Consider the following 20,762-nt stretch of genomic DNA (forward strand, 5'->3'; position numbering starts at 1 on the left):
AGTTCTGCGATCAACGAGCCGGGAGTTAAAGTGAGATGATGTTGTGGGAATAGGGGAGGCTGTTGGTTTTACCGTAAGGGCTCTCTCTTTCCATTTATTGCATATTTGGAAAACCAAGGAAAGGGGGAATTAGTCTGTGAATAGGGAAGCAATTGATAGTGGCTGAGCAGAGTGCCCGATTAATGAGTGCGTTACTTTACTTGCGAGTCAACACCCATTTCTGTATGATGCATGTTGATGTCCCTTCTCAGGGACAGTCAGTTGCAGCTACCAGATAAGTGGATAGACTGGGGTACGGTGTTATTCAGGCAACTAATAGTATTGAAGATTTGAAATATTAGCCTTTTGGTTGTTCCCAAACAGTTCAGTGATTACTTGTTCACTAAATCCAGGAAATTATGCATGTTGAATATGCGCAAAGCACTCTGAAAAATATTTTCTTCATCTTTGGCATCCTGACTGCTGCCAGAATATGAAACCTACCATATTAATATTGATCGTCCAAGTCCTTCTTTGGTTGCAGTGTTAAGATTGAGCTGGGAAAGAAATCTTCCTCTGTGCAACATAATCTGATTAGATTTTACTAATTTGCCTCATTTGAATAAAGTAAAATTAAAATATTCCTTACTGGCAAAGTGCCTCCAACTGGATCTTTCATCTGAAAGACATAATTGAAAAACATTGATCAATTGAATGACAAATGTTCAACATCTAAAACGATGAATTTATGTCTCAAGTATCACTGGAGATGAATGCTAAGAATGGGAATGCTAAATGATGATTCAGTAACTGTTAATGAAATTAGCATGTTGTCAGTTGGCCATGAAGCAATTCAGCACTGTGTCTCCTGCTAACAATGATTGTAACGCTTTAAATTAATCCATTCCCATTGGTGTTTCAATCTGAACTCCAGGCCAATGCATGAGTCTTTTTAAACAATCTTCATTCTGAGGATATTGCGGAATGCATATTGCCAATATCATACCTGTTGTCAAAGTTGATGGCATTGTTGTCACTGAAAGGCAAGTAATTCAATTTGTAAGTTGAGAAAATATAACATTTTCAGTAGAAAATCTTACTTGTCAAGTCAACAGATGAGATTTTATGATGACAAATTTTAGACTCTTCCATGTTCTCGTTGGGTGGAATCTGGAATATAGCCCAGGAGAGTTGGTCAATCACAGTAGAGACGTTTAATGTTTAGGACTGGCTTTTAGGCCCAGATTCCAAAAGTACAACCTTCTTTTGAATTGAAAATCTCAAATTTGCAGTTAGGTGCATCCTCGGGAAAATCTAGGTTGTTTGCATGAGGTCATGACTTGGCCAGACGACCCAAACTGGCGCTGGAATGTGGAGATGAGGGGATTTTCACAGTACTTCATTGCAGTGTTAAGCCTACTTGTGACACTAATAGAAATTATTACCACAATAACATCCTGTTTACCCGCCCACCCAATTACTATTTCTGACCCGCCTCAATCCTGTTGGAATCAAGGTCAATATAAGTAAAAACATGAACAAGATTAGAAACCTTGTCTACTTTACCTTTTGTTGAAGATGTTCTTGGAAAATAAGGCTGGCTGGTTATTCTGCCTGGAATTAAAATGCAAAATAAACAAACGAGTCTTCACTGGTTCTTGAAGAATTCTCAATCATTCACTCTCAAGAATTATAGGTCTGCAGACTTAACGCCCCAATATCATGATCATGTCCGTTTTGTTTTCTACCTCTAACATAACCAGATGTTTATTGAAGTTGGAGTGCTTAACACATGAAAAGAATGATTTGAAGGTGCGAGTGTATTAAAATCTTGGACAAATAAATCTACAAAATTGTGTTGAGAGTGTCCAGCCTGATGCACCGCCCCCGATGGGCCAAGTTCCATATCGTGCATTTGACCCATGGTCTCAGCGATCGGGAAACCCGGCGTGGTGGCTGCGGGCTGTGTCCAGCACCACCACAGTTCGGCGGGAGCTGTGCTGTTGGCCGGTGGGGCTTAGGAGAGGGTTGAGGGGAGGGACTAGTGGGGGGTGGCCCAGAATGTAGGAGGTGTCCAGTGTGGCACTATCTGGCAGGTCAGGTGCACGTACGACCGGGGCAATGCCGTACGGCGCGACCGCTGCAGATCGTCGCCGTGCACATACGTAGCCACGGACCCGACAATTCTCCGCCTGCTTACGCCGTGGAGGCTCGGCGTTTTACATGGCGCGACTGCAAGCCCCTCACCGGCCGGAGGATCGGTGCTGGGGCGTCATCGATTTTTTTTGTTGTAAAATGCCACGGATCCGCCTTACATTGCCTGAAAATAGGAGAATGCAGCCCCTTGTGTCTTAAATTGGTACCGGATATGCTCAGTGGACTGAGTGGACTCATTGGTACATGGTCTATTTTTTGTGGGCAGCACCTTTCTGATCACAGTTTCTCTGGTGGCTCTTGTTGCAATTTTCTTTTTTTTCTCATAAATGTTTTTTATAGGGTTTTTGAACAAAGTATATTTACCGTTATGCACACAGGATAAGAAACATATACATATATATACACATATATAGAAGAGAAGGGCACACACAAACATACCAAAGAAAACAAAACATTAAATAATGAAAAAATATATATTATTTGTACATTAATAGTTGCTACACTCAATGATGCAGCCACTGGTGAGTTTAAAGTTAGTGCAGATGTGGAAAATACTTATTACTTTGTTGACGAGATGTGGTTAAGTTGATACCTGTTGTTGAAGTTGCTCTTGTTGTTGACTCTGGAAGGATACAATTGATGATTTAAGTGTCGAGACTACAAAATTATCTTGTTATTAGAGAATGATCTATGGGACGGGATTCTCTCTTATCCGACGCTGAAATCGTAAAATGGGATTGTGCGGAGAATAGCTTTCGATGCAAAAATTGCTGCAGGAGCTGATTTGACGCCAAATCGCATTTCACCGTCACCACATAAACGGAGTCAATACGTTTCACTCTGCACGTACAGTAGACACCGTTTGCATATCATTAGCGGGCCTGACCCAGTATTGTCCGGGGCCTCAGCGATTCTCCGCCTCCGATTGGCCGAGATCCCGAAGGCGCAGTTCACTTGTGCTGTAAAAAAATTGAGAAACCGGCATCGTTGCTATTGAGGGAGAGAGAGAGACGAGGTCAGACAGGGATAGGAGTGACTGCAGGTTGCTGGCCCGGATGTTGCCTGTGCTTGCTGTGATGGGGGTCCCTGTCTGGGAATTGGGGGAGAAAGGAGATTTGGGAGGAGATGCGGGGTGGATCCCGCAGTGCCAGTCGGGGCTACCATGTAGCCCGGTGGACTAGGTTGGGCACAGATATACGCATCATACTAACATGTTGATCTTTCACCCGCAGCAGACAATGGATATTGGAACACAACCAGGAATGTTAGTCTTCCTACTGGTGGCTGCAGCCCTGGGAGAAGCCCTGCTGCTGTACGAGCGTGAACTGCTTGAGGAGGAAGAAGCAGCTGCAGTTGCGCAGAGTGCAGCAGTGGAGCGAGCAATAGAGGAGCGGGCAGCAGAGACACAGGTGGCAGCCACCCAGGTTGGAGAGCCTCATGTGTACCGGCAGCTTCTGTCATTCGAGGACGTGCCAGATCGGCATGCCGCCACCGACTCTGGCTGAGCAGAGAGACAGTCCGACATATCTGCCAGATGATGGCACACCAGGCACCGCAGGGAAATGGGGGAGCTGACGTGCTCCGGGTGGCCATCAAGACGACGGTCGTCCTGAACGTTTACACCACGGAGTCTATTCAGGCGCCAAGTGGGGAATTGTCTTAGATCTCACAGGCCTTGGTGCACACGTTCCAATGATAATGGGGAAACATAAATAACCAGCTGGATGAGTCTCATGCAGGTTATTCCAACCATGCAATTTGGTCCACGGAACAACACTTTGTCTCCTCAACGGAGATTCCTGCCCTGTGTCTCCACCCAGAAGTCTATAAACGGATCATCTATTGTTCAGCGTTTAGACTGGGAACTCTGACCATGAAATGAGGTTAGAATTTGATTGTAATTGAGTGCAAGCTTGTTTAAATTGCATTTATTTCAATGTGCTTGTCTGTTTCTCAATCAGAATGCCCTATTTTCCGGTTGAAACTTGAAATCCCAAAACCAAAGTTTGGATTCATATGATGAATCACAAAACAGATATGCGATACACCACACACTTATATGAATTACATGCACACTCCACAAAAACGTACAGAGTGAAAATTGTTCTTGATTCTTGCCACCTGCTGCTATTCCAACTCTCCCTGCAGGAACGTTGCATCAGCTACTCCACTCTGATCCCAGTAAAAATGCCATTGGAGTCTCACTAGAGAAATTTGTGGGGCTGAGGCCTACTTTAGGCGGGTGGCCCATTTACTTTTGCTATATTACCTTGTGTGATACATGTTACTCATTTGATTTTTTCCAAAATGATCCTGTACTCGATGTGCATTTAGACTCAAAGTCTTCAATTAAAGCAAATTGTTTATTGAGTAACGTTCGCAAACAAACTGTGAGTTTGTTCTCACTTCACTAGCTCAACTAGAGATTAAATTAATAATATTAGATATATCTAAACTATGATTAACTGCTCCTGCACTCTTAGCTATCTCTCTCTCCCTCTGTCTACTAGTCACACCCAACATGAAGAGGCGGGAACTCGGCTTGAGCTTGTCTTTCTTCCCATCTCTAGTGCTGCTATCTAGTGGTTATCTCGCTATTACTTATGTACATTAAACCTTTATATACATACCGATATGCATATCAGTACAAGTTTCAGAGATGCTACAGGCTTTAAATCAGTGATGAAGGAAGTAGTCGAGTTCTGAATGAGTAATCACCTGGATATTAACTGACTAATCTTCTAATTTACTCTAATTGGATATGTAAAAGTTGAGAGCTGTGGTTCAGAAATGGAAAACTGTCTTGTTCGCAGGAAGAAATTTTAATCCAAAGTTATGGAAAATATATGTTGACAGAATGTTGTTTTTTACATACTTGTTGTTGCAGTTGACGTTGATGTTGATGCTGTAAAAAACACAGTTAATGATGTGAATATACAGAATGGAAAATCATTCCATCACCTCTCAATTCAGAATCCCAGTTGTCAAGTGAGTGGGGAAAATTGAGTTAATGAGGGAGTGCTGAATATATTTGGAAAAGGAAGATCGACCGTGCATGTTCAGCAAAGGTGATGGCATGTTACAGGCAATAGTTGAAAGAGGAACCAGTGTATCTTTACACAGCAAAGTGAATAAACATTTGAAGCAGCAGAAGGTACTGGAACCTGTATTACTATCAGAGTAATGAGGATGGATTTAGGCAGCTGTCGGAAAAAGGAGCTCAGAATCCAATGGGACAATTAGTGCTAATAATTTCTGACTTTAGTACAATTTTGCTTACTCAATGGGAAATTTGCTGTACAAATTCAAAGGTTAATTCAGAAATATTGGTTCAAATATTTCAGGTTCATGAAATACTGCCGTTGAAAACTGCAACTATGCAGACATTGGGTGGAATTTAATGCCCTCCTCCATGCTGAATCTGGTGGCAATGCGGCATTTCATCACGCAGAACAGAGGTGAGTTGTGAGCTCACTGCCTTCCTGCCTCTGCCCGATGAAGTCCATGGTGTGCGGCTCCTGGATGGCCTCCCCAGCCCACCACCAACTGAGGTACTTCAGTGGGCAATTCCACGTTGGGTTTGTGGGGGTGCTCTTATTAAAACTCATATGGTGTCTGATCACTGTGCACAAGTTGTGAAGGAGAGTCCCCTTTTAGAATCACGCCCCTGGCCTTACTGGCCTAATATTGGCTGACTGCTCGTCATGGATGGAATTTGGACCCATAATGTCCATGATCCCCGGGATGAACCATCACTGCAGAGGTTGACATTTAATGAGGACGGCCTTCTGAAACAGAGACGATGCAGGGCAATCACCTCTTCTCATGCTGATGACCAAAACTCTCATCACCGACAATAAAGTATCTCAAATAATTAACGCACGTTCTTTTTGTCATAATATACACCAGTATATCATGGTGCAGACACACACACTGATTGACACACAGCAAGACCAATCAACACACACAACACCGAAGCCAATCACCAGTTAGAGCCCACTCACTATAAAAACAGAGGGCAGCAGTTTTCCTGCTCATTCGGGATGCAGCCTCTCAGAAGGACAGAGCTCCCAGCTTACAGCACAGATATTCACCATGTGCTTAGTGCAGACTGGTTAGGATATGCATAGTTCTTTAGTTTAATCAAACATAGTGTCGACCCACAGTGAAAGTATGTTCAACAGTTTCTAGCTTAATAAAATAGTGTTGTACTATTTCAAGTGTTGGTAGCCTGTATGTGTTACTGCTGAGGTTAACACAGTCTCCACGGATCCAGAGTACCCAACACATCACTTTTGATCAATAAAGTTATGATTTTACAAAATGGTGAAGATATACGTTAGGAAATACTAGATAATCCTGTGATTTTTTAATAGTGTATGCCAATTATTGAGTTCTGAAATCCACTGTCATTCTCATTACAATGAATTAATTGAGAGCTGAATGGGAAATCATTCAATTTATCTTAGCAATTTGATACCTGTTGTTGTTGGTGCCATTGTTGTTGTTGCTGGAAAGTAAAGATTTGGAAGTTTAAGTGAGGGGAATATGAGGAGCAATTACACTATCTTTCAGTAGGAAATGCTGATATGAGGAAAACCAAGGAACCTGCTCACCAAGACTCTACCCGAATCAGAATCATATCGTGCAGAATGAGGCCATTTGACCCATCAAGTCAGCACCAACACTCTGAATGAACACTCTACCCATATCCACGTCACCGTCAGCACCTCCAATCCCCGAAACGTAACCTGCACATTCTTGGACACTAAGGAGTAATTTAGCAGGGCCAATTCACACACTCCACATATTTGTGGCTCTGGGAGGAAACCGGAGCACCAGGAGGAATGTTACGTGGACAGCAATGGAGCAAGGCACCTGGCGAAAGAATACAATGAATGTGTTAGATTTTGGTGGAAGGTGAGATGTAAGTGAGGTGGGCTTTGGTTAGCCTCCAGAGGAATGGGGGTGATGTGATGTGTGAGGGACAGGAGTGATGCCAGTGGCACAGAGGGTGTGACTCACGCTAGCTGCCCTGAGGAGGTCATTTATCTTTTTCCTGCCTCGGTCCCAGTACTGCTGGTGAGGCAGGCAACACTCACAACCTCTTCAACCACTTCCCCAACTTTGTTAACAATGGCTGGATTCAGTCTCCGGCCCACCCTGGCGAAGAGGGTCTCCCTCCTCTCTTCCACCTCGTCCAGCATGCAATCGAGCTCTGATTATAAAATCATGGGGCAGGTCTCCGTGAACCTATGTCCTTGGCTGAAATCAGGATGTTTGGGGAGTGGAGATCTTATAAGCAGTTCCAGCTAGTCTGAATATCCAGCGCAATTTCAGACCCAGCGAATCGGATGCCAAGGGAATGGGATTTTCTCCAAATTATAATGGGCAGAGTGCTGGACTAGTTGGATCTGCTGACTCGCTCCCGCATAAAGAACCAAAGGAAATGCGAGCCAGCAATCATAATGCAAAGGTAGTCCGACGAGATTCATAAAAGTATTTTCCTTCAGTAAAACAACAGTATCTGCGCGAGACACAGAACATCTCACCGGGTCATGTTTCCATTCTAATTTGCTCTGCAGTGGCCAAACTTTTATCCTCATGCTGGGTAACTTTACCTGCCCTCAGCAGGGGAGAACAAATTCCAAAGATCAGGGGGAAACAATCATCTGCAACTGGATGTGTCCCATGCAGGTTATTCCACCCATGCAATTCGGTGCAGGGGGCAACACTTTGTCTCGCAAATGGAGAGTCCCGCACTGTGTCTCCACCCAGAAGTTTGGAAATGGATCATCTACCTCAGGTGGGTGTCGCATTTACTTTCAGAGAGGCTGCAGGTTTTAAATCAGCGATGGAGGAAGAAGTCGAGTTCCGAATCAGTAATTACCTGGATATTAAATGACTAATCTTCTAATTTACCCGAGTTGGATAGGTAAAGGTTGACCTCTGTGGTTTAGAAATATTGCTTAGGCTGCAAAGTAATATTTTAATGATGATGATCAATCTTAATTTGTGCACTTTGTATGACTGATAAACACCATTGTTCCATGTTTTAAAAAATTCCATATCTGTTGTTGAAGCTGCAGTTGTTCCCAATGCTGAAAGGGATACAGTTGATGATGTCAGAGTGCGAAGCATCAAAATGATCCATTTTTATCAATGGAAAATATCAATAAACAAGTTGTTGAAAATCAATATTTTCATTTTAACTGAATTAATTTTGTTCTTGATTAACCTCCAATTTTACCGCAATTCGTAAAACTTTCAGAAGTTATTGAATTTTAGTTAATATTGCAAACAAAGCATCTATATGTGTATAAAGATATTAAAGCTGGAGAATATAAGCAGCACGGTAGCACAGTGACTAGTCCTGTGGCTTCACAGTGCCAGGGACCCAGGTTTGATTCCCGGCTTGGGTCACTGTCTGTGCGGAGTCTGCACGTTCTCCCTGTGTCTGCGTGGGTTTCCTCCAGGTGCTCCAGATTCCTCCAACACGTCCCGAATGACTTGCTGTGAAGTAATTAGGACATTCTGAATTCTCCCAGTAACTTTATTGCAGTGTTAATGCAAGCCTACTTGTGACAACAAAGGTTATTATTTTAATTTATTAACAGCATGTAATGCAGTGAGAAGTGGCAGCATCTGAGCTAATGTTACAGTGATGGAAGCAGGATTTTCATTTGGTAGCTTCTGATGGAGAGAGTTTAGTTTTTTGATCCATTTCTGCTCATCAGCGTTGCTACTCATATTCTAATGGTTTCTGCGATCAAGGAGCCGGGAGTTAAAGTGAAGAATGATGCTGTGGGAATAAGAGAGGCTGTTGGTTTTACCGTAAGGGCTCTTTCTTTTCTATTTATTGCGTATTTGGAAAACCAAGGAAAGGAGGCATTAGTCTGTGAATAGGGAAGCAATTGATAGTGGCTGAGCAGAGTGCCAGATTGATGAGTGCATTCACTTTTATTGTTGTCTGTACTTGCCAGCCATCACCCATTTCTGTCTGATGCATGTTGATGTCCCTTATCAGGGACAGTCAGTTGCAGCAACCAGATAAGTGGATAGCCTGGGGTACGGTGTTATTCAGGCAACTAATAGTATTGATGAATTGGAACCTTTTTCGCCTTTTGGTTGTTCCCAACAGTTCAGTGACTATTTGTGCACTAAATCCAGGAAATTTTGCACGTTGAATTTGCAAAGCACAGAAAAATATTTTCTTCATCCTGGGAACACTGACTGCTGCAGAATATAAACCTACCATATTAATATTGATCTGTCTACAGTCATCTTTTGTAGCAGTGTTAAGATTGAGCTGGGGAAAAAAAATATTCCTCTGTGCAACATAATCTGATAAGATTTTACTAATTTGCTTCATTTGAATAAAGTAAAATTAAAATATTCCTTACTTGGCAACGTGCCTCCAACTGGACTTTCATCTGAAAGACATAATTTGAAACAGATTGATCAATTGGCTGACAAATGTTCAACATTACAACGATGAATTTATGTCTCAAGTATCACTGGAGATGAAATGCTAAGAATGAGAATGCTAAATGATGATTCCAGTAACTGTTAATGAAATTAGCATGTTGTCAGATGGCCATGAAGAGATTCAATCCTGTGTCTCCTGTGTCTCCTGGTAACAATGATCGTAAACGCTTTAAATTAATACATTCCCATTGGTGTTTCAATCTGAAACTCAAGGCCAATATACGAGTCTTTTTAAACTATCTTCATCCTGAGGACATTGCTGAATTTATATTGCCTATATCATACCTGTTGTCAAAGTTGATGGGATTGTTGTCGCTGAAAGGCAAGTAATTCAATTTGTAAGTTGAGAAAATATAACATTTTCAGTTGAAAATCTTACTTGTCAAGTCAACAGACAGGATTTTATGACGACAAGTTTTAGACTCTTCGATGTTCTCGTTGGGTGGAAGCTGGAATATAGCCCAGGAGATTTGGTCAATCACAGTAGAGACGTTTAGTGTTTAGGACTGGCTTTTAGGCCCAGATTCCAAAAGTGCAACCTTCTTATGAATTTAAAATCTCAAAATTGCAGTTAGGTGCATCCTCCTTAAAATCTAGGTTGTTTGCATGAGGTCATGACTGGGCCAGACGACCCAAACTGGCGCTGGAATGTGGAGACGAGGGGATTTTCACAGTACTTCATTGCAGTGTTAAGCCTACTTGTGACACTAATAGAAATTATTACCACAATAACATCCTGTTTACCCACCCACCCAATTACAATTTCTGACCCCCCTCAATCCTGTTGGAATCAAGGTCAATATAAATAAAAACATGAACAAGATTGTAAACCTTGTGTACTTTACCTTTTGTTGAAGATGTTCTTGGAAAATAAGGCTGGCTGGTTATTCTGCCTGGAATTAAAAAGGAAAATGAACAAACGAGTCTTCTCTGGTTCTTGAAGAACTCTCAATCATTCACTCTCAAGTATTATAGGTCTGCAGACCTATCATGATCATGTCCTTTTTGATTTCTACCTCTAACATAACCGGATGGTTATTGAAGTTGGAGTGCTTAACAGATGAAAAGAATGATTTGAAGGTGCGAATGTATTAAAATCTTGGACAAATAAGTCCACAAAATTGTGTTGTGAGTGTCAAGCCTGATGCACCGCCCCCGATGGGCCAAGTTCAAGATCGCGCATTTGACCCATGGTCTCAGCGATCGGGGACCTGGCGTGGGGGGGATGCAGGGCTGAGGGGAAGGACAAGTGGGGGGTGGCCCAGAGTGTAGGAGGTGTCCAGTGTGGGACTATCTGGCAGGTCGGATGCACGCACGGCCGGCGCAATGATGTACGGCACGTGCGCTGGAGGTCGACGCCGTGCGCATACGCAGCCACTGACCCGGCAATTCTCTGCCGTGGAGGGTAGGCGTTTTACATGGCGCGCCTGCAAGCCCCTCACCGGCCTGAGGATCGGTGCTCGGGTGTCATCGATTATTTTTGTTGTAAAATGCCACGGATCCTCCAGACATACCCTGAAAATCAGAGAATGCAGCCTCTTGCCCCTGAAATTGGTACCGGATATACTGAGTGGACTCATTAGTGCATAACCTATTTTTTGTGGGCAGCACCTTTCTGATCACTTTTTTCTGGTGGCTTTTGTTGCAATTTTCTTTTTTTTTCATAAATGTTTTTTATTGGGTTTTTGAACAAAGTATATTTAACGTTATGCACACAGGATAAGAGACATATAGATATATATACACATATATAGAAGAGAAGGGCACACCCAAACAAACCAAAGAAAACAAAACAGTAAATAATAAAAAAATATATATTATTTGTACATTAATAGTTGCTACACTCAATGATGCAGCCACTGGTGAGTTTAAAGTTAGTGCAGATGTGGAAAATACTTATTACTTTGTTGACGAGATGTGGTTAAGTTGATACCTGTTGTTGAAGTTGCGCTTGTTGTTGATTCTGGAAGGATACAATTGATGATTTAAGTGTCGAGACTACAGAATGATCTATGGGACGGGATTCTCTCTTATCCGACGCCGAAATCGTAAAATGGAATTGGGCGGAGAATAGCTTTTGATGCAAAAATTGCTGCAGGAGCTGAATTGACGCTAAATCGCAATTCTCTGTCACCACATAAATGGAGTCAATGCGTTTCACTCCGCACGTACAGTAGACACCGTTTGCATATCATCAGCGGGCCTGACCCAGTAACCGCCGATAAACCGGCATCGTTGCTATTGAGGGAGAGAGAGAGAGACGAGGTCAGACACGGATAGGAGTGACTGCAGGTTGCTGGCCCGGATGTTGCCTGTCCTTGCTGGGATGGGGGTCCCTGTCTGGGAAGTGGGGGTGAAAGGATCTTTGGGAGGCGATGCGGGGTGGATCCCGCAGTGCACGTCGGGGCTACCATGTAGCCCGGTGGACTAGGTTGGGCACAGAGGTACGCATCATACTAACATGTTGATCTTTCACCCACAGCAGATAATGGATATTGGAACACAACCAGAAGGTTAGTCTTCCTACTGGTGGCTGCAGCCCTGGGAGAAGCCCTGCTGCTGTACGAGCGTGAACTGCTTGAGGAGGAAGAAGCAGCTACAGTTGCGCAGAGTGCAGCAGTGGAGCGAGCAATAGAGGAGCGGGCAGCAGAGACACAGGTGGCAGCCACCCAGGTTGGAGAGCCTCATGTGTACCAGCAGCTCCTGTCATTCGAGGACGTGCCAGATTGGCATGCCGCCGCCGACTCTGGCTGAGCAGAGAGACAGTCCGACATATCTGCCAGATGGTGGCACACCAGGCACCGCAGGGAAATGGGGGAGCTGACGTGCTCCAGGTGGCCGATCAGTACGACGGTCGTCCTGAACGTTTACACCACGGAGTCCTTTCAGGCGCCAAGTGGAGAATTGTCTTAGATCTCACAGACCCTGGTGCACACGTTCCAATGATAATGGGGAAACATAAATAACCAGCTGGATGACTCTCATGCAATTTGGTCCACGGAACAACACTTTGTCTCCTCAACGGAGATTCCTGCCCTGTGTCTCCACCCAGAAGTCTATAAACGGATCATCTATTGTTCAGCGTTAAGACTGAGAACTCTGACCATGTAACAAGGTTAGAGTTTGATTGTAATTGACTCCCAGCTTGTTTAAATTGCATTTACTTCAGTGTGCTGTTCGTTTCTCAGTCAGAATCCTCGATTTGTCAGTTGAAACTTTAATTCCCAAAACCAAAGTTTGGATTCATATGATGAATCACAAAACAGATATGAGGTACACTACACACTGATATGAATTACACGCATACTCCACAAAAACTGACAGAGTGAAAACTATTCATCATTCTTGCCATCTGCTGGTACCCCGATTCTCGCTGCGGGAACGTTGTACCAGCTACTCCACTCTGATACAGTAAAATGCCATTGGAGTCTCACTGGAGGAATTTTTGGGGCTGACGCCTACTTTAAGCGGGTGTCCCTCTTACTTTTACATACTTACTTTTGTAAATATGTAATATAGGTTACTCATTTGCTTCTTTCCAAGATGATCCTGTACTCGATGTTTATTAACACACGAAGGCTCCAATTAAAGCCAATTGTGTATTGAGTAACGTTAGCAACTTAACTGTGAGTTTGTTCTCTCTTCACTAGCTCAACTAGAGATTAAATTAAGAATACTAAATATATATAAACTCTGATTAACGACACCTGTGCTCAGAGCTATCTGTTTCTATCTCAGTCTACTAGTCACACCCAACACGACGAAGCAGGAACTCGGCTTGAGCTTGTATTTTATACCCATCTCTAGTGCTGCCATCAGTGATTATCTATCCGTTACGTCTGTATATTAACCCTTGAGATACAAACAAATATGTAGATTAGAGCAGCTGCAGGTTTTAAATCAGTGATGCAGGAAGTACTTCTGAGTGAGTAATTACCTGGGTATTAACTGACTAATTTTCCCCAGTTGGACAGGTAAAAGTTGACCTCTATGGTTTAGAAATAGGAAACTCTCTTATTCACAGGAAGAAATTTGAACCCTAGGTTATGGAAAACATATGTTGACAGAATGTTGTTTGAAACCTACTTGTTGTTGAAGTTGACGTTGATGTTGATGCTGCAAAGAACACAGTTAGTGATGTGAATATACAGAATGGAAAATCAATTCCATCGTCTCTCAATTCAGAATCGCATTTGTCAAGTGAGTGGGGAACATTGAGTTAATGAGGGAGTGCTGAATAAATTTGGAAAAGGAAGATTGACCGTTCATGTGCAGCAAAGGTGATAGCATGTTACAAGGAATGGTTGAGAGAGGAACCTATGTATTATTTTTTTAAATTTAGAGTACCCAATTCATTTTTCCAATTAAGGGGCAATTTAGTGCAGCCAATCCACCTACCCTGCACAGCTTTGGGTTGTGGGGGCGAAACCCACGCAAACACGGGGAGAATGTGCAAACTCCACACGGACAGTGACCCAGAGCCGGGATCGAACCTGGGACCTCGGCGCCGTGAGGCAGCAGTGCTAACCACTGCACCACCGTGCTGCCCCGAACCTATGTATCTTTACACAGCAAAGTGAATAAACATTTGAAGCAGTGGAAGTTCCTGGAACCTGTATTAATATCAGAGTAATGAGGACGGATTTAGGCAGCTGTCGGAAAAAGGAGCACAGAATCCAATGGCACAATTTGTGCTGATAATTTCTGACTTTCGTACAATTTCACACATACTCAAGGTTAAGTTAGAAATATTGGTTCAATAATTTCAGGTTCATGAAATCCTGCTGTTGAAAATTTCAACTATGCAGACATTGGGTGGAATTTAACGCCCTCCTCCGTGCTGAATTTTGTGGCAATGCGGCATTTCATCATGCAGCTCAGAGGTCAGTTGTGAGCTCACTGCCTTCCTGCCTCTGCCCGATGAAGTCCATGGTGTGTCGGCTGCTGAATGGCCTCCTCAGCCCACCAGCAACTGAGGCACTTCAGTGGGCAATTCCACTTTGGATTTGTGGGGGTGCTTTTTTTTCAACTCATAATGTGTCTGATCACTGGACACAGGATTGGGAAGGAGAGTTCCCTTTTAGAATCACGCCCCTCGCCTTACTGGGTAATATTGGCTGACTGCTCGTCATGGATGGAATTTGGACCAATAATGTCCTTGATCCCAGGGATGAAACATCACAGTAGAGGTTGGCACTTAATGAGGACGGTCTTCTGAAACAGAAACGATGCAGGGCAATCACCTCTTCTCAAAGGGGCAGCACGGTAGCATGGTGGTTAGCATAAATGCTTCACAGCTCCAGGGTCCCAGGTTCAGTTCCCGGCTGGGTCACTGTCTGTGCGGAGTCTGCACGTCCTCCCCGTGTGTGCGTGGGTTTCCTCCGGGTGCTCCGGTTTCCTCCCACAGTCCAAAGATGTGCGGGTTAGGTGGATTGGCCATGCTAAATTGCCCGTAGTGTCCTAAAAGTAAGGTTAAGGGGGGGTTGTTGGGTTACGGGTATAGGGTGGATACGTGGGTTTGAGTAGGGTGACCATTGCTCGGCACAACATCGAGGGCTGAAGGGCCTGTTCTGTGCTGTACTGTTCTATGTTCTATGTTCTAAGCCGATGACCAAAACTCACATCACCGACAATAAAGTCTTTTAAATAATTAACGCACGTTCTTTGGATTAATAAATGTTATAACCTGCATGATTACCATTGGCTGGGGATTAATGCTAATCCCACAATCCTATGGGAGTATGAGCTTCCCCAAAGAGGGGGACGGAGAAATCATTAGCAGACTCCCTGCATAAATAGAGCTGGCCAGTTTGGAACCAGCAGAGAGAGAGGAGTGAGCAGCAAGGGAAGTTGCTGCTGCTGCTGCTGTTGAGTATATGTTATTGTAAATAAATGTCATTTCTTTGTATCCTGAAAACTCGTACTGGATTTTTCGTCGCCCTCACAAAACTGGAGACGAGGGTTAAAGTGAATAGCTGTCTACACTGCTGATGCCACCTTCCTGGATTTTTGTTGGATACAGGTTGGAAGTTGTTTTCTATTACAGCATACCTCTGTATGGACGTTTGGATGTTTTTGATGCTGCGCTGGAAAGCTGGAACCAGTACGTACAACGGATATGTTACTATTTCCGGACAAACAATATCACCGAAAACGAGAGGCAGGTGGTCATATTGCTCACCGCCTGTGATCCGCATACGTTTGGGGTGATTAGGAGCCTTACATACCAAGCTGCGCTGGACACCAAAATGTTTGATGAACTTGTGAACTTAGTGGGGCAACATTTTAACCCAACCCCGTCCACGATAGTCCAACATTACCAGTTTAATACCGCTGAGAGGACCCCAGGAGAATCCCTTGCCGACTATCTATCCAGGCTATGCAGGATTGCGGAGTACTGTGACTATGGTGAGACCATGTCAGAAATGTTACACGACCGTTTGGTTTGCGGTATTAACAATGCGGCCACCCAGAGAAAGATGTTAGCCGAGCCAACATTGACTTTTCAACAGGCCATTCAAATAGTATTGTCCCGGGAGAGCTCAGAACGAGGAGTGCAGGAGCTTCAGGGAATGGAGGTGCATGCCTTGGGGCGCAACCCCTTCCATCCGAAAGCGTCCCCCTGCACCCCTGCAGTACCTTGGGCGAGGCGACGTCCGAATCGACGCCAGTCGCAGCCGGACATTCCTCCCCGAGGGGAGCCTTCTCCAGAACCAATGGATGAGGAGCCATGTCCCCGTCAGAGTTGTAGGCGTCGACCCCGTCGCGGACACCGGTCCTGGGGGCGCCAGAGGCGCCGTCGTTCCGTCCGAAACTGTGGCCAGCCCATGGGGCCGTACCTTTGGATGAACCTGCGGCAACTACTCCCGAGGACGTGTAGATGGAGGATGACTGCCTGCAGCTGCATTGTGTGGCAGCTCCCCGTGTGGCCCCCATTAAAGGGACAGTACGGGTCAATGGTCACCTGCTTGAGATGGAGTTGGACACTGGCGCAGCGGTCTCCGTGATCGCCCAGAGGACATTCGATCGCATCAAGCAGGGTATACAGACCCTTACATTAACCAACACACAGGTCAGGTTGGCCACCTACACGGGGGAACCATTGGACATTGCAGGAACTACGATGACCCTGTTGTTTATGGACGCCAGGAGAGGCGTTTCCCACTTATCGTGGTGCGCGGCCATGGGCCCAGCCTGTTGGGTCGGGACTGGTTGCACCATTTGCGGTTGCAGTGGCAGCACATCCTCCAAACAGTTTCTGGAGGGTTGACTGAGGTGCTAGGACGATACCCAGATGTATTCCAGCCCGGTTTGGGGAAAATTAAAGGGGCTGTAGCCTGTATCCAAGTCGAACCAGGAGCCACGCCGCGCTGTTTCCGGACGCGCCCGTGCCTTACGCCTTGCTCGAGAAGGTAGAAGGGGAGCTCACTCGTTTGGTGACTTTGGGTATCATCAGGCCCGTCCGTTTCGCTGACTGGGCAGCACCAATTGTACCTGTAATGAAGCCAGATGCAACAGTTCGCTTGTGCGGCGACTATAAACTTACAGTGAATACAGCCTTCCGACTCGACCGATGCCCAATGCCTCACATAGAGGATCTCTACGCGAAGCTTGCAGGCGGACTCTCTATCACAAAATTAGATATGAGTCACGCCTACCTACAGTTGGAGCTGGACCCTGCCTCCCGGCCATATGCAACGATTAATACACACCGGGGCCTGTATGAATATACACATTTGCCCTTTGGAGAATCATCTGCCTGCGCTATTTTTCAACGCATTATGGAGGCATTTTGAGAGTTTTACCGCGCGTTGCTGTCTACTTAGATAACGTTTTGATCACAGGGATATCGGAGCAGGAACATTTGGAAAATTTGAGGCTGTCCTCAAACGCTTTTCGGAGGCTGAAGTCCGTTTATGTCGCACAAAGTGCGTCTTTCATGCAAAGGAAGTAGTCTACCTGGGTTATCAGGTGGACCGCAAAGGTTTGCACCCCGTCGCAGAGAAGGTGCGCGCGATTGAACAGGCCCCCGCCCCGACTGACACTTCGCGTCTTTGTTCGTTTCTCGGCCTCGTAAACTATTACGGAAACTTCCTCCCCAATCTGGCAACTACGCTGGCCCCGTTGCACCTTCTGCTGAAGAAGAATCACACCTGGGTTTGGGGTCAGCCGCAAGAAACCCCTTTCCGGCGGGTAAAACAACAATTGTCGTCGTCTGGGTTACTAACCCACTCTGATACTGGAAAGCCATTGCCCGTCATGTGATGCATCCCCGTATGGTCTTGGGGCCGACCTGTCCCACAAGATGGAGAACGGGGCTGAGCGGCCGATAGCTTTCGCCTCCTGCACATCTCCCAGGCGAGTTTTGGGGCATTTTCCTCCAAGCTGTCTGAATTCGGCGTGGAAGATGGCATCCTTTTGTGGGGGACGTGTGTGATTGTCCCGGAAAAAGGACAGGAGCTGATACTGAGAGACTTACACAATGGGCATCAGGTGTGACCAAAATGGAAATGTTGGCCCGGAGTTATGTCTGGTGGCCAGGCCTCGACACCGACATTGAGAAGGTGGCCCAAATCTGCTCCATTTGCCAGGAGCACCAGAAGCATCCGCCGGCCGCGCCCCAACATCACTGGGAATGGCCAGGGCGGCCTTGGGCATGCTTGCATGCAGATTGCACCGGCCCGTTTCAAGGATCCATGTTCCTTCTATTAATCAACGCCCAGTCTAAATGGCTAGAGGTGCAAAGGATGGGAGGCACAACGTCCTGCGCAACAATCAAGAAGATGCGTTTGTCTTTCAGTACACATGGCCTCCCCAAGGTGCTGGTCACGGACATTGGCACTCCGTTCACAAGTGAGGAGTTTGCGAGGTTCATGACGATGAACGGCATACGCAATATCCGCACTGCCCCTTACTACCCGGCTTGAAATGGGTTGGCGGAGAGCGCAGTGCAGACATTCAAACGAGGCCTTAAGAAGCAGTCTTCCGGGTCGATGGACACGAGACTGGCTCGTTTTTTGTTTTCATATAGGACCACCATGCAGTGACTGGGGTAGCTCCCGCAGAACTCCTAATGGGCCAGAGACTTTGCACCCGTCTTAGCATGGTTTTCCCGGACATGGGCGCAAAAGTACACCGCACACAAGAACGGCAGGGACATGGTTTTCTTGGGATTGGCCGATTCGACAGTTTACGCCCGGTGACCCAGTGTTCGTTCGGAATTTTGCTGGTGGTGCCCAGTGGTTCTCTGGCGTAATAAAGGGCCCTATCTCTTACCAGATGCAATCCCAGCGTCGTCTCCAGCGCAAACATGGAGACCATGTTCGGACCAGAAGACTATCCCTTCCAAAGATTCCCCGCCCCAGGAACTCATTTCTACAGCCGAAGAGACCAGACACAATGGAAAGTATTCCTCACAATCTTCCTCTGGTGCCTCACTCAAAGCCTGCGCAGGTCGTGACATAACTGCGTGGAGATAAAGGCGCCGAGATGACGGAGGCAGCAGACTCTGAACCGAGATGGAGACACAAGACACGTCAGAGGGGGAATCCTCGGGCCCACGGCCCGTGGATGTACAACCGTTATGCCGTTCATCACGGAAGTGCCGCTCTCCATTTCGTTACACACCCCCGGATCCAGCGCCTCGTGCAAATGGCCTGCAGAAAATCGAGTCCGACGCCCTCCTTCGCCAGGGTCTTCGGTGGATTCTTTGGACTTTCGGGGGGGGGGGGGGGGGGGGGGGGGGAGGGATGTTGTAACCTGCCTGCTTACCATTGGCTGGGGACTGATGACAATCCCACAATCCTATGGGAGTATGTGATTCACCAATGAGGGGGGCGGAGAAATCAAAAGAAAACTCCCTGCATAAATAGAGCTGGCCAGTTTGGAATCGGCAGAGAGAGAGGAGAGAGCAGCAAGGGAAGTTGATGCTGTTGTGTAGATATGTTATGGTAAATAAATGTTATTTCTTTGTATCCTGAAAACACGTGCTGGATTTTTCGTGGACCTCACAAAAATAAAGTTATTATTTCACGAACTGGTGAAGATATCCATTAGGAAATACTAAATAATGCTGATTTCTTTAATAGTGAATGCCAATTTTCGAGTTCTGAAATCCACTGACATTCTTATTACAATGAATTTGTTGTGAGGTGAATAGGAAATCATTCAATTTATATTAACAATTTGAAACCTGTTGTTGTTGGTGCCATTGTTGTTGTTGCTGGAAAGTAAAGATTTGGAAGTTTAATTTAGGGGAACATTGAGCAATTACATCATCATTCAGTAGGAAATGCTGATGAGGTAAACCAAGGAACCTGCTCACCAAGACTCTACCCTGAATCAGAATCATATCGTGCAGAATGAGGCCATTTGACCCAGCAAGTCTTCACCAACCCTCTATCAACACCTCCAATCCCAAAACCTAACCTGCAAATTATTGGACACTAAGGAGCAATTTAGTGCCAATTCACCCACCCCATATATTTTTGGCTGTGGGAGGAAACCGGAGCACCAGGAGGAAAGTTGTGTGGACAGCACCTGGCCAAAGAATACAATGCAGGTGTTCGATTTTGATGGAAGGTGAGATGTAAGTGAGATGCAGGGAGGTGGGCTTTGGTTGGCCTCTACATGAATGGGGGTGATGTGACATGTGAGGGACAGGAGTGATGCCAGTGGCACAGATGGGGTGACTCACTCAAGCTGGCCTAAGCAGGTCATTCATCTTTCTCCTGCCTCGGTCCCAGTACTGCTGGTGTGGCAGGGAACACTCACCGCTGTATCGAGCTTGGACTAGAAAAGCAGGGTGCAGGTCTCCGTGAAGCCATCTCCTTGGCTGAAATGAGGATGTTTGGGGAGTGGAGAGCATATAAGCAGCTCCAACTGGCCAGACTCTCCAGCACCAATTTCAATCCAAACAAATTGGATGCCAAGGGAATGGGATTTTCTCTAAACTATCATGGAGTGAGTGCTGGCCTAGCTGTATGTCCTGACTCACTTCCCGAATAAAGCCTCAAAGGGAATGTGTGCCAAACTATCATAATGCAAAGGTAGTCTGATGAGTTTCATGAAAGTATTTTTCTTCTGTAAAACAACAGTACCTGCGCGAGGCACGGAACACTTCACCGGGTTATGTTTAC

General features: G+C 45.5%; 1 protein-coding gene across 1 annotated transcript; it reads right to left on the minus strand.

Annotated features, from left to right (window-relative positions):
- Window positions 1-593: 593 nt before the first annotated feature.
- On the minus strand, window positions 594-19,840 carry LOC119970920 (G8 domain-containing protein DDB_G0286311-like). The gene is made up of 8 exons (XM_038806030.1): window positions 19,817-19,840; window positions 10,470-10,517; window positions 9,910-9,939; window positions 9,540-9,569; window positions 5,012-5,041; window positions 1,546-1,593; window positions 986-1,015; window positions 594-658 (listed from the first exon to the last, which is right to left on the minus strand). Exons 1-8 carry the CDS (start codon window positions 19,833-19,835, stop codon window positions 594-596), a joined length of 300 nt encoding a protein of 99 aa, XP_038661958.1. The 5' UTR covers window positions 19,836-19,840.
- Between the last annotated feature and the right edge of the window lie 922 nt (window positions 19,841-20,762).

Source organism: Scyliorhinus canicula, chromosome 9 (assembly GCF_902713615.1).
Source record: "Scyliorhinus canicula chromosome 9, sScyCan1.1, whole genome shotgun sequence".
Classification (NCBI taxonomy): domain Eukaryota; kingdom Metazoa; phylum Chordata; class Chondrichthyes; order Carcharhiniformes; family Scyliorhinidae; genus Scyliorhinus; species Scyliorhinus canicula.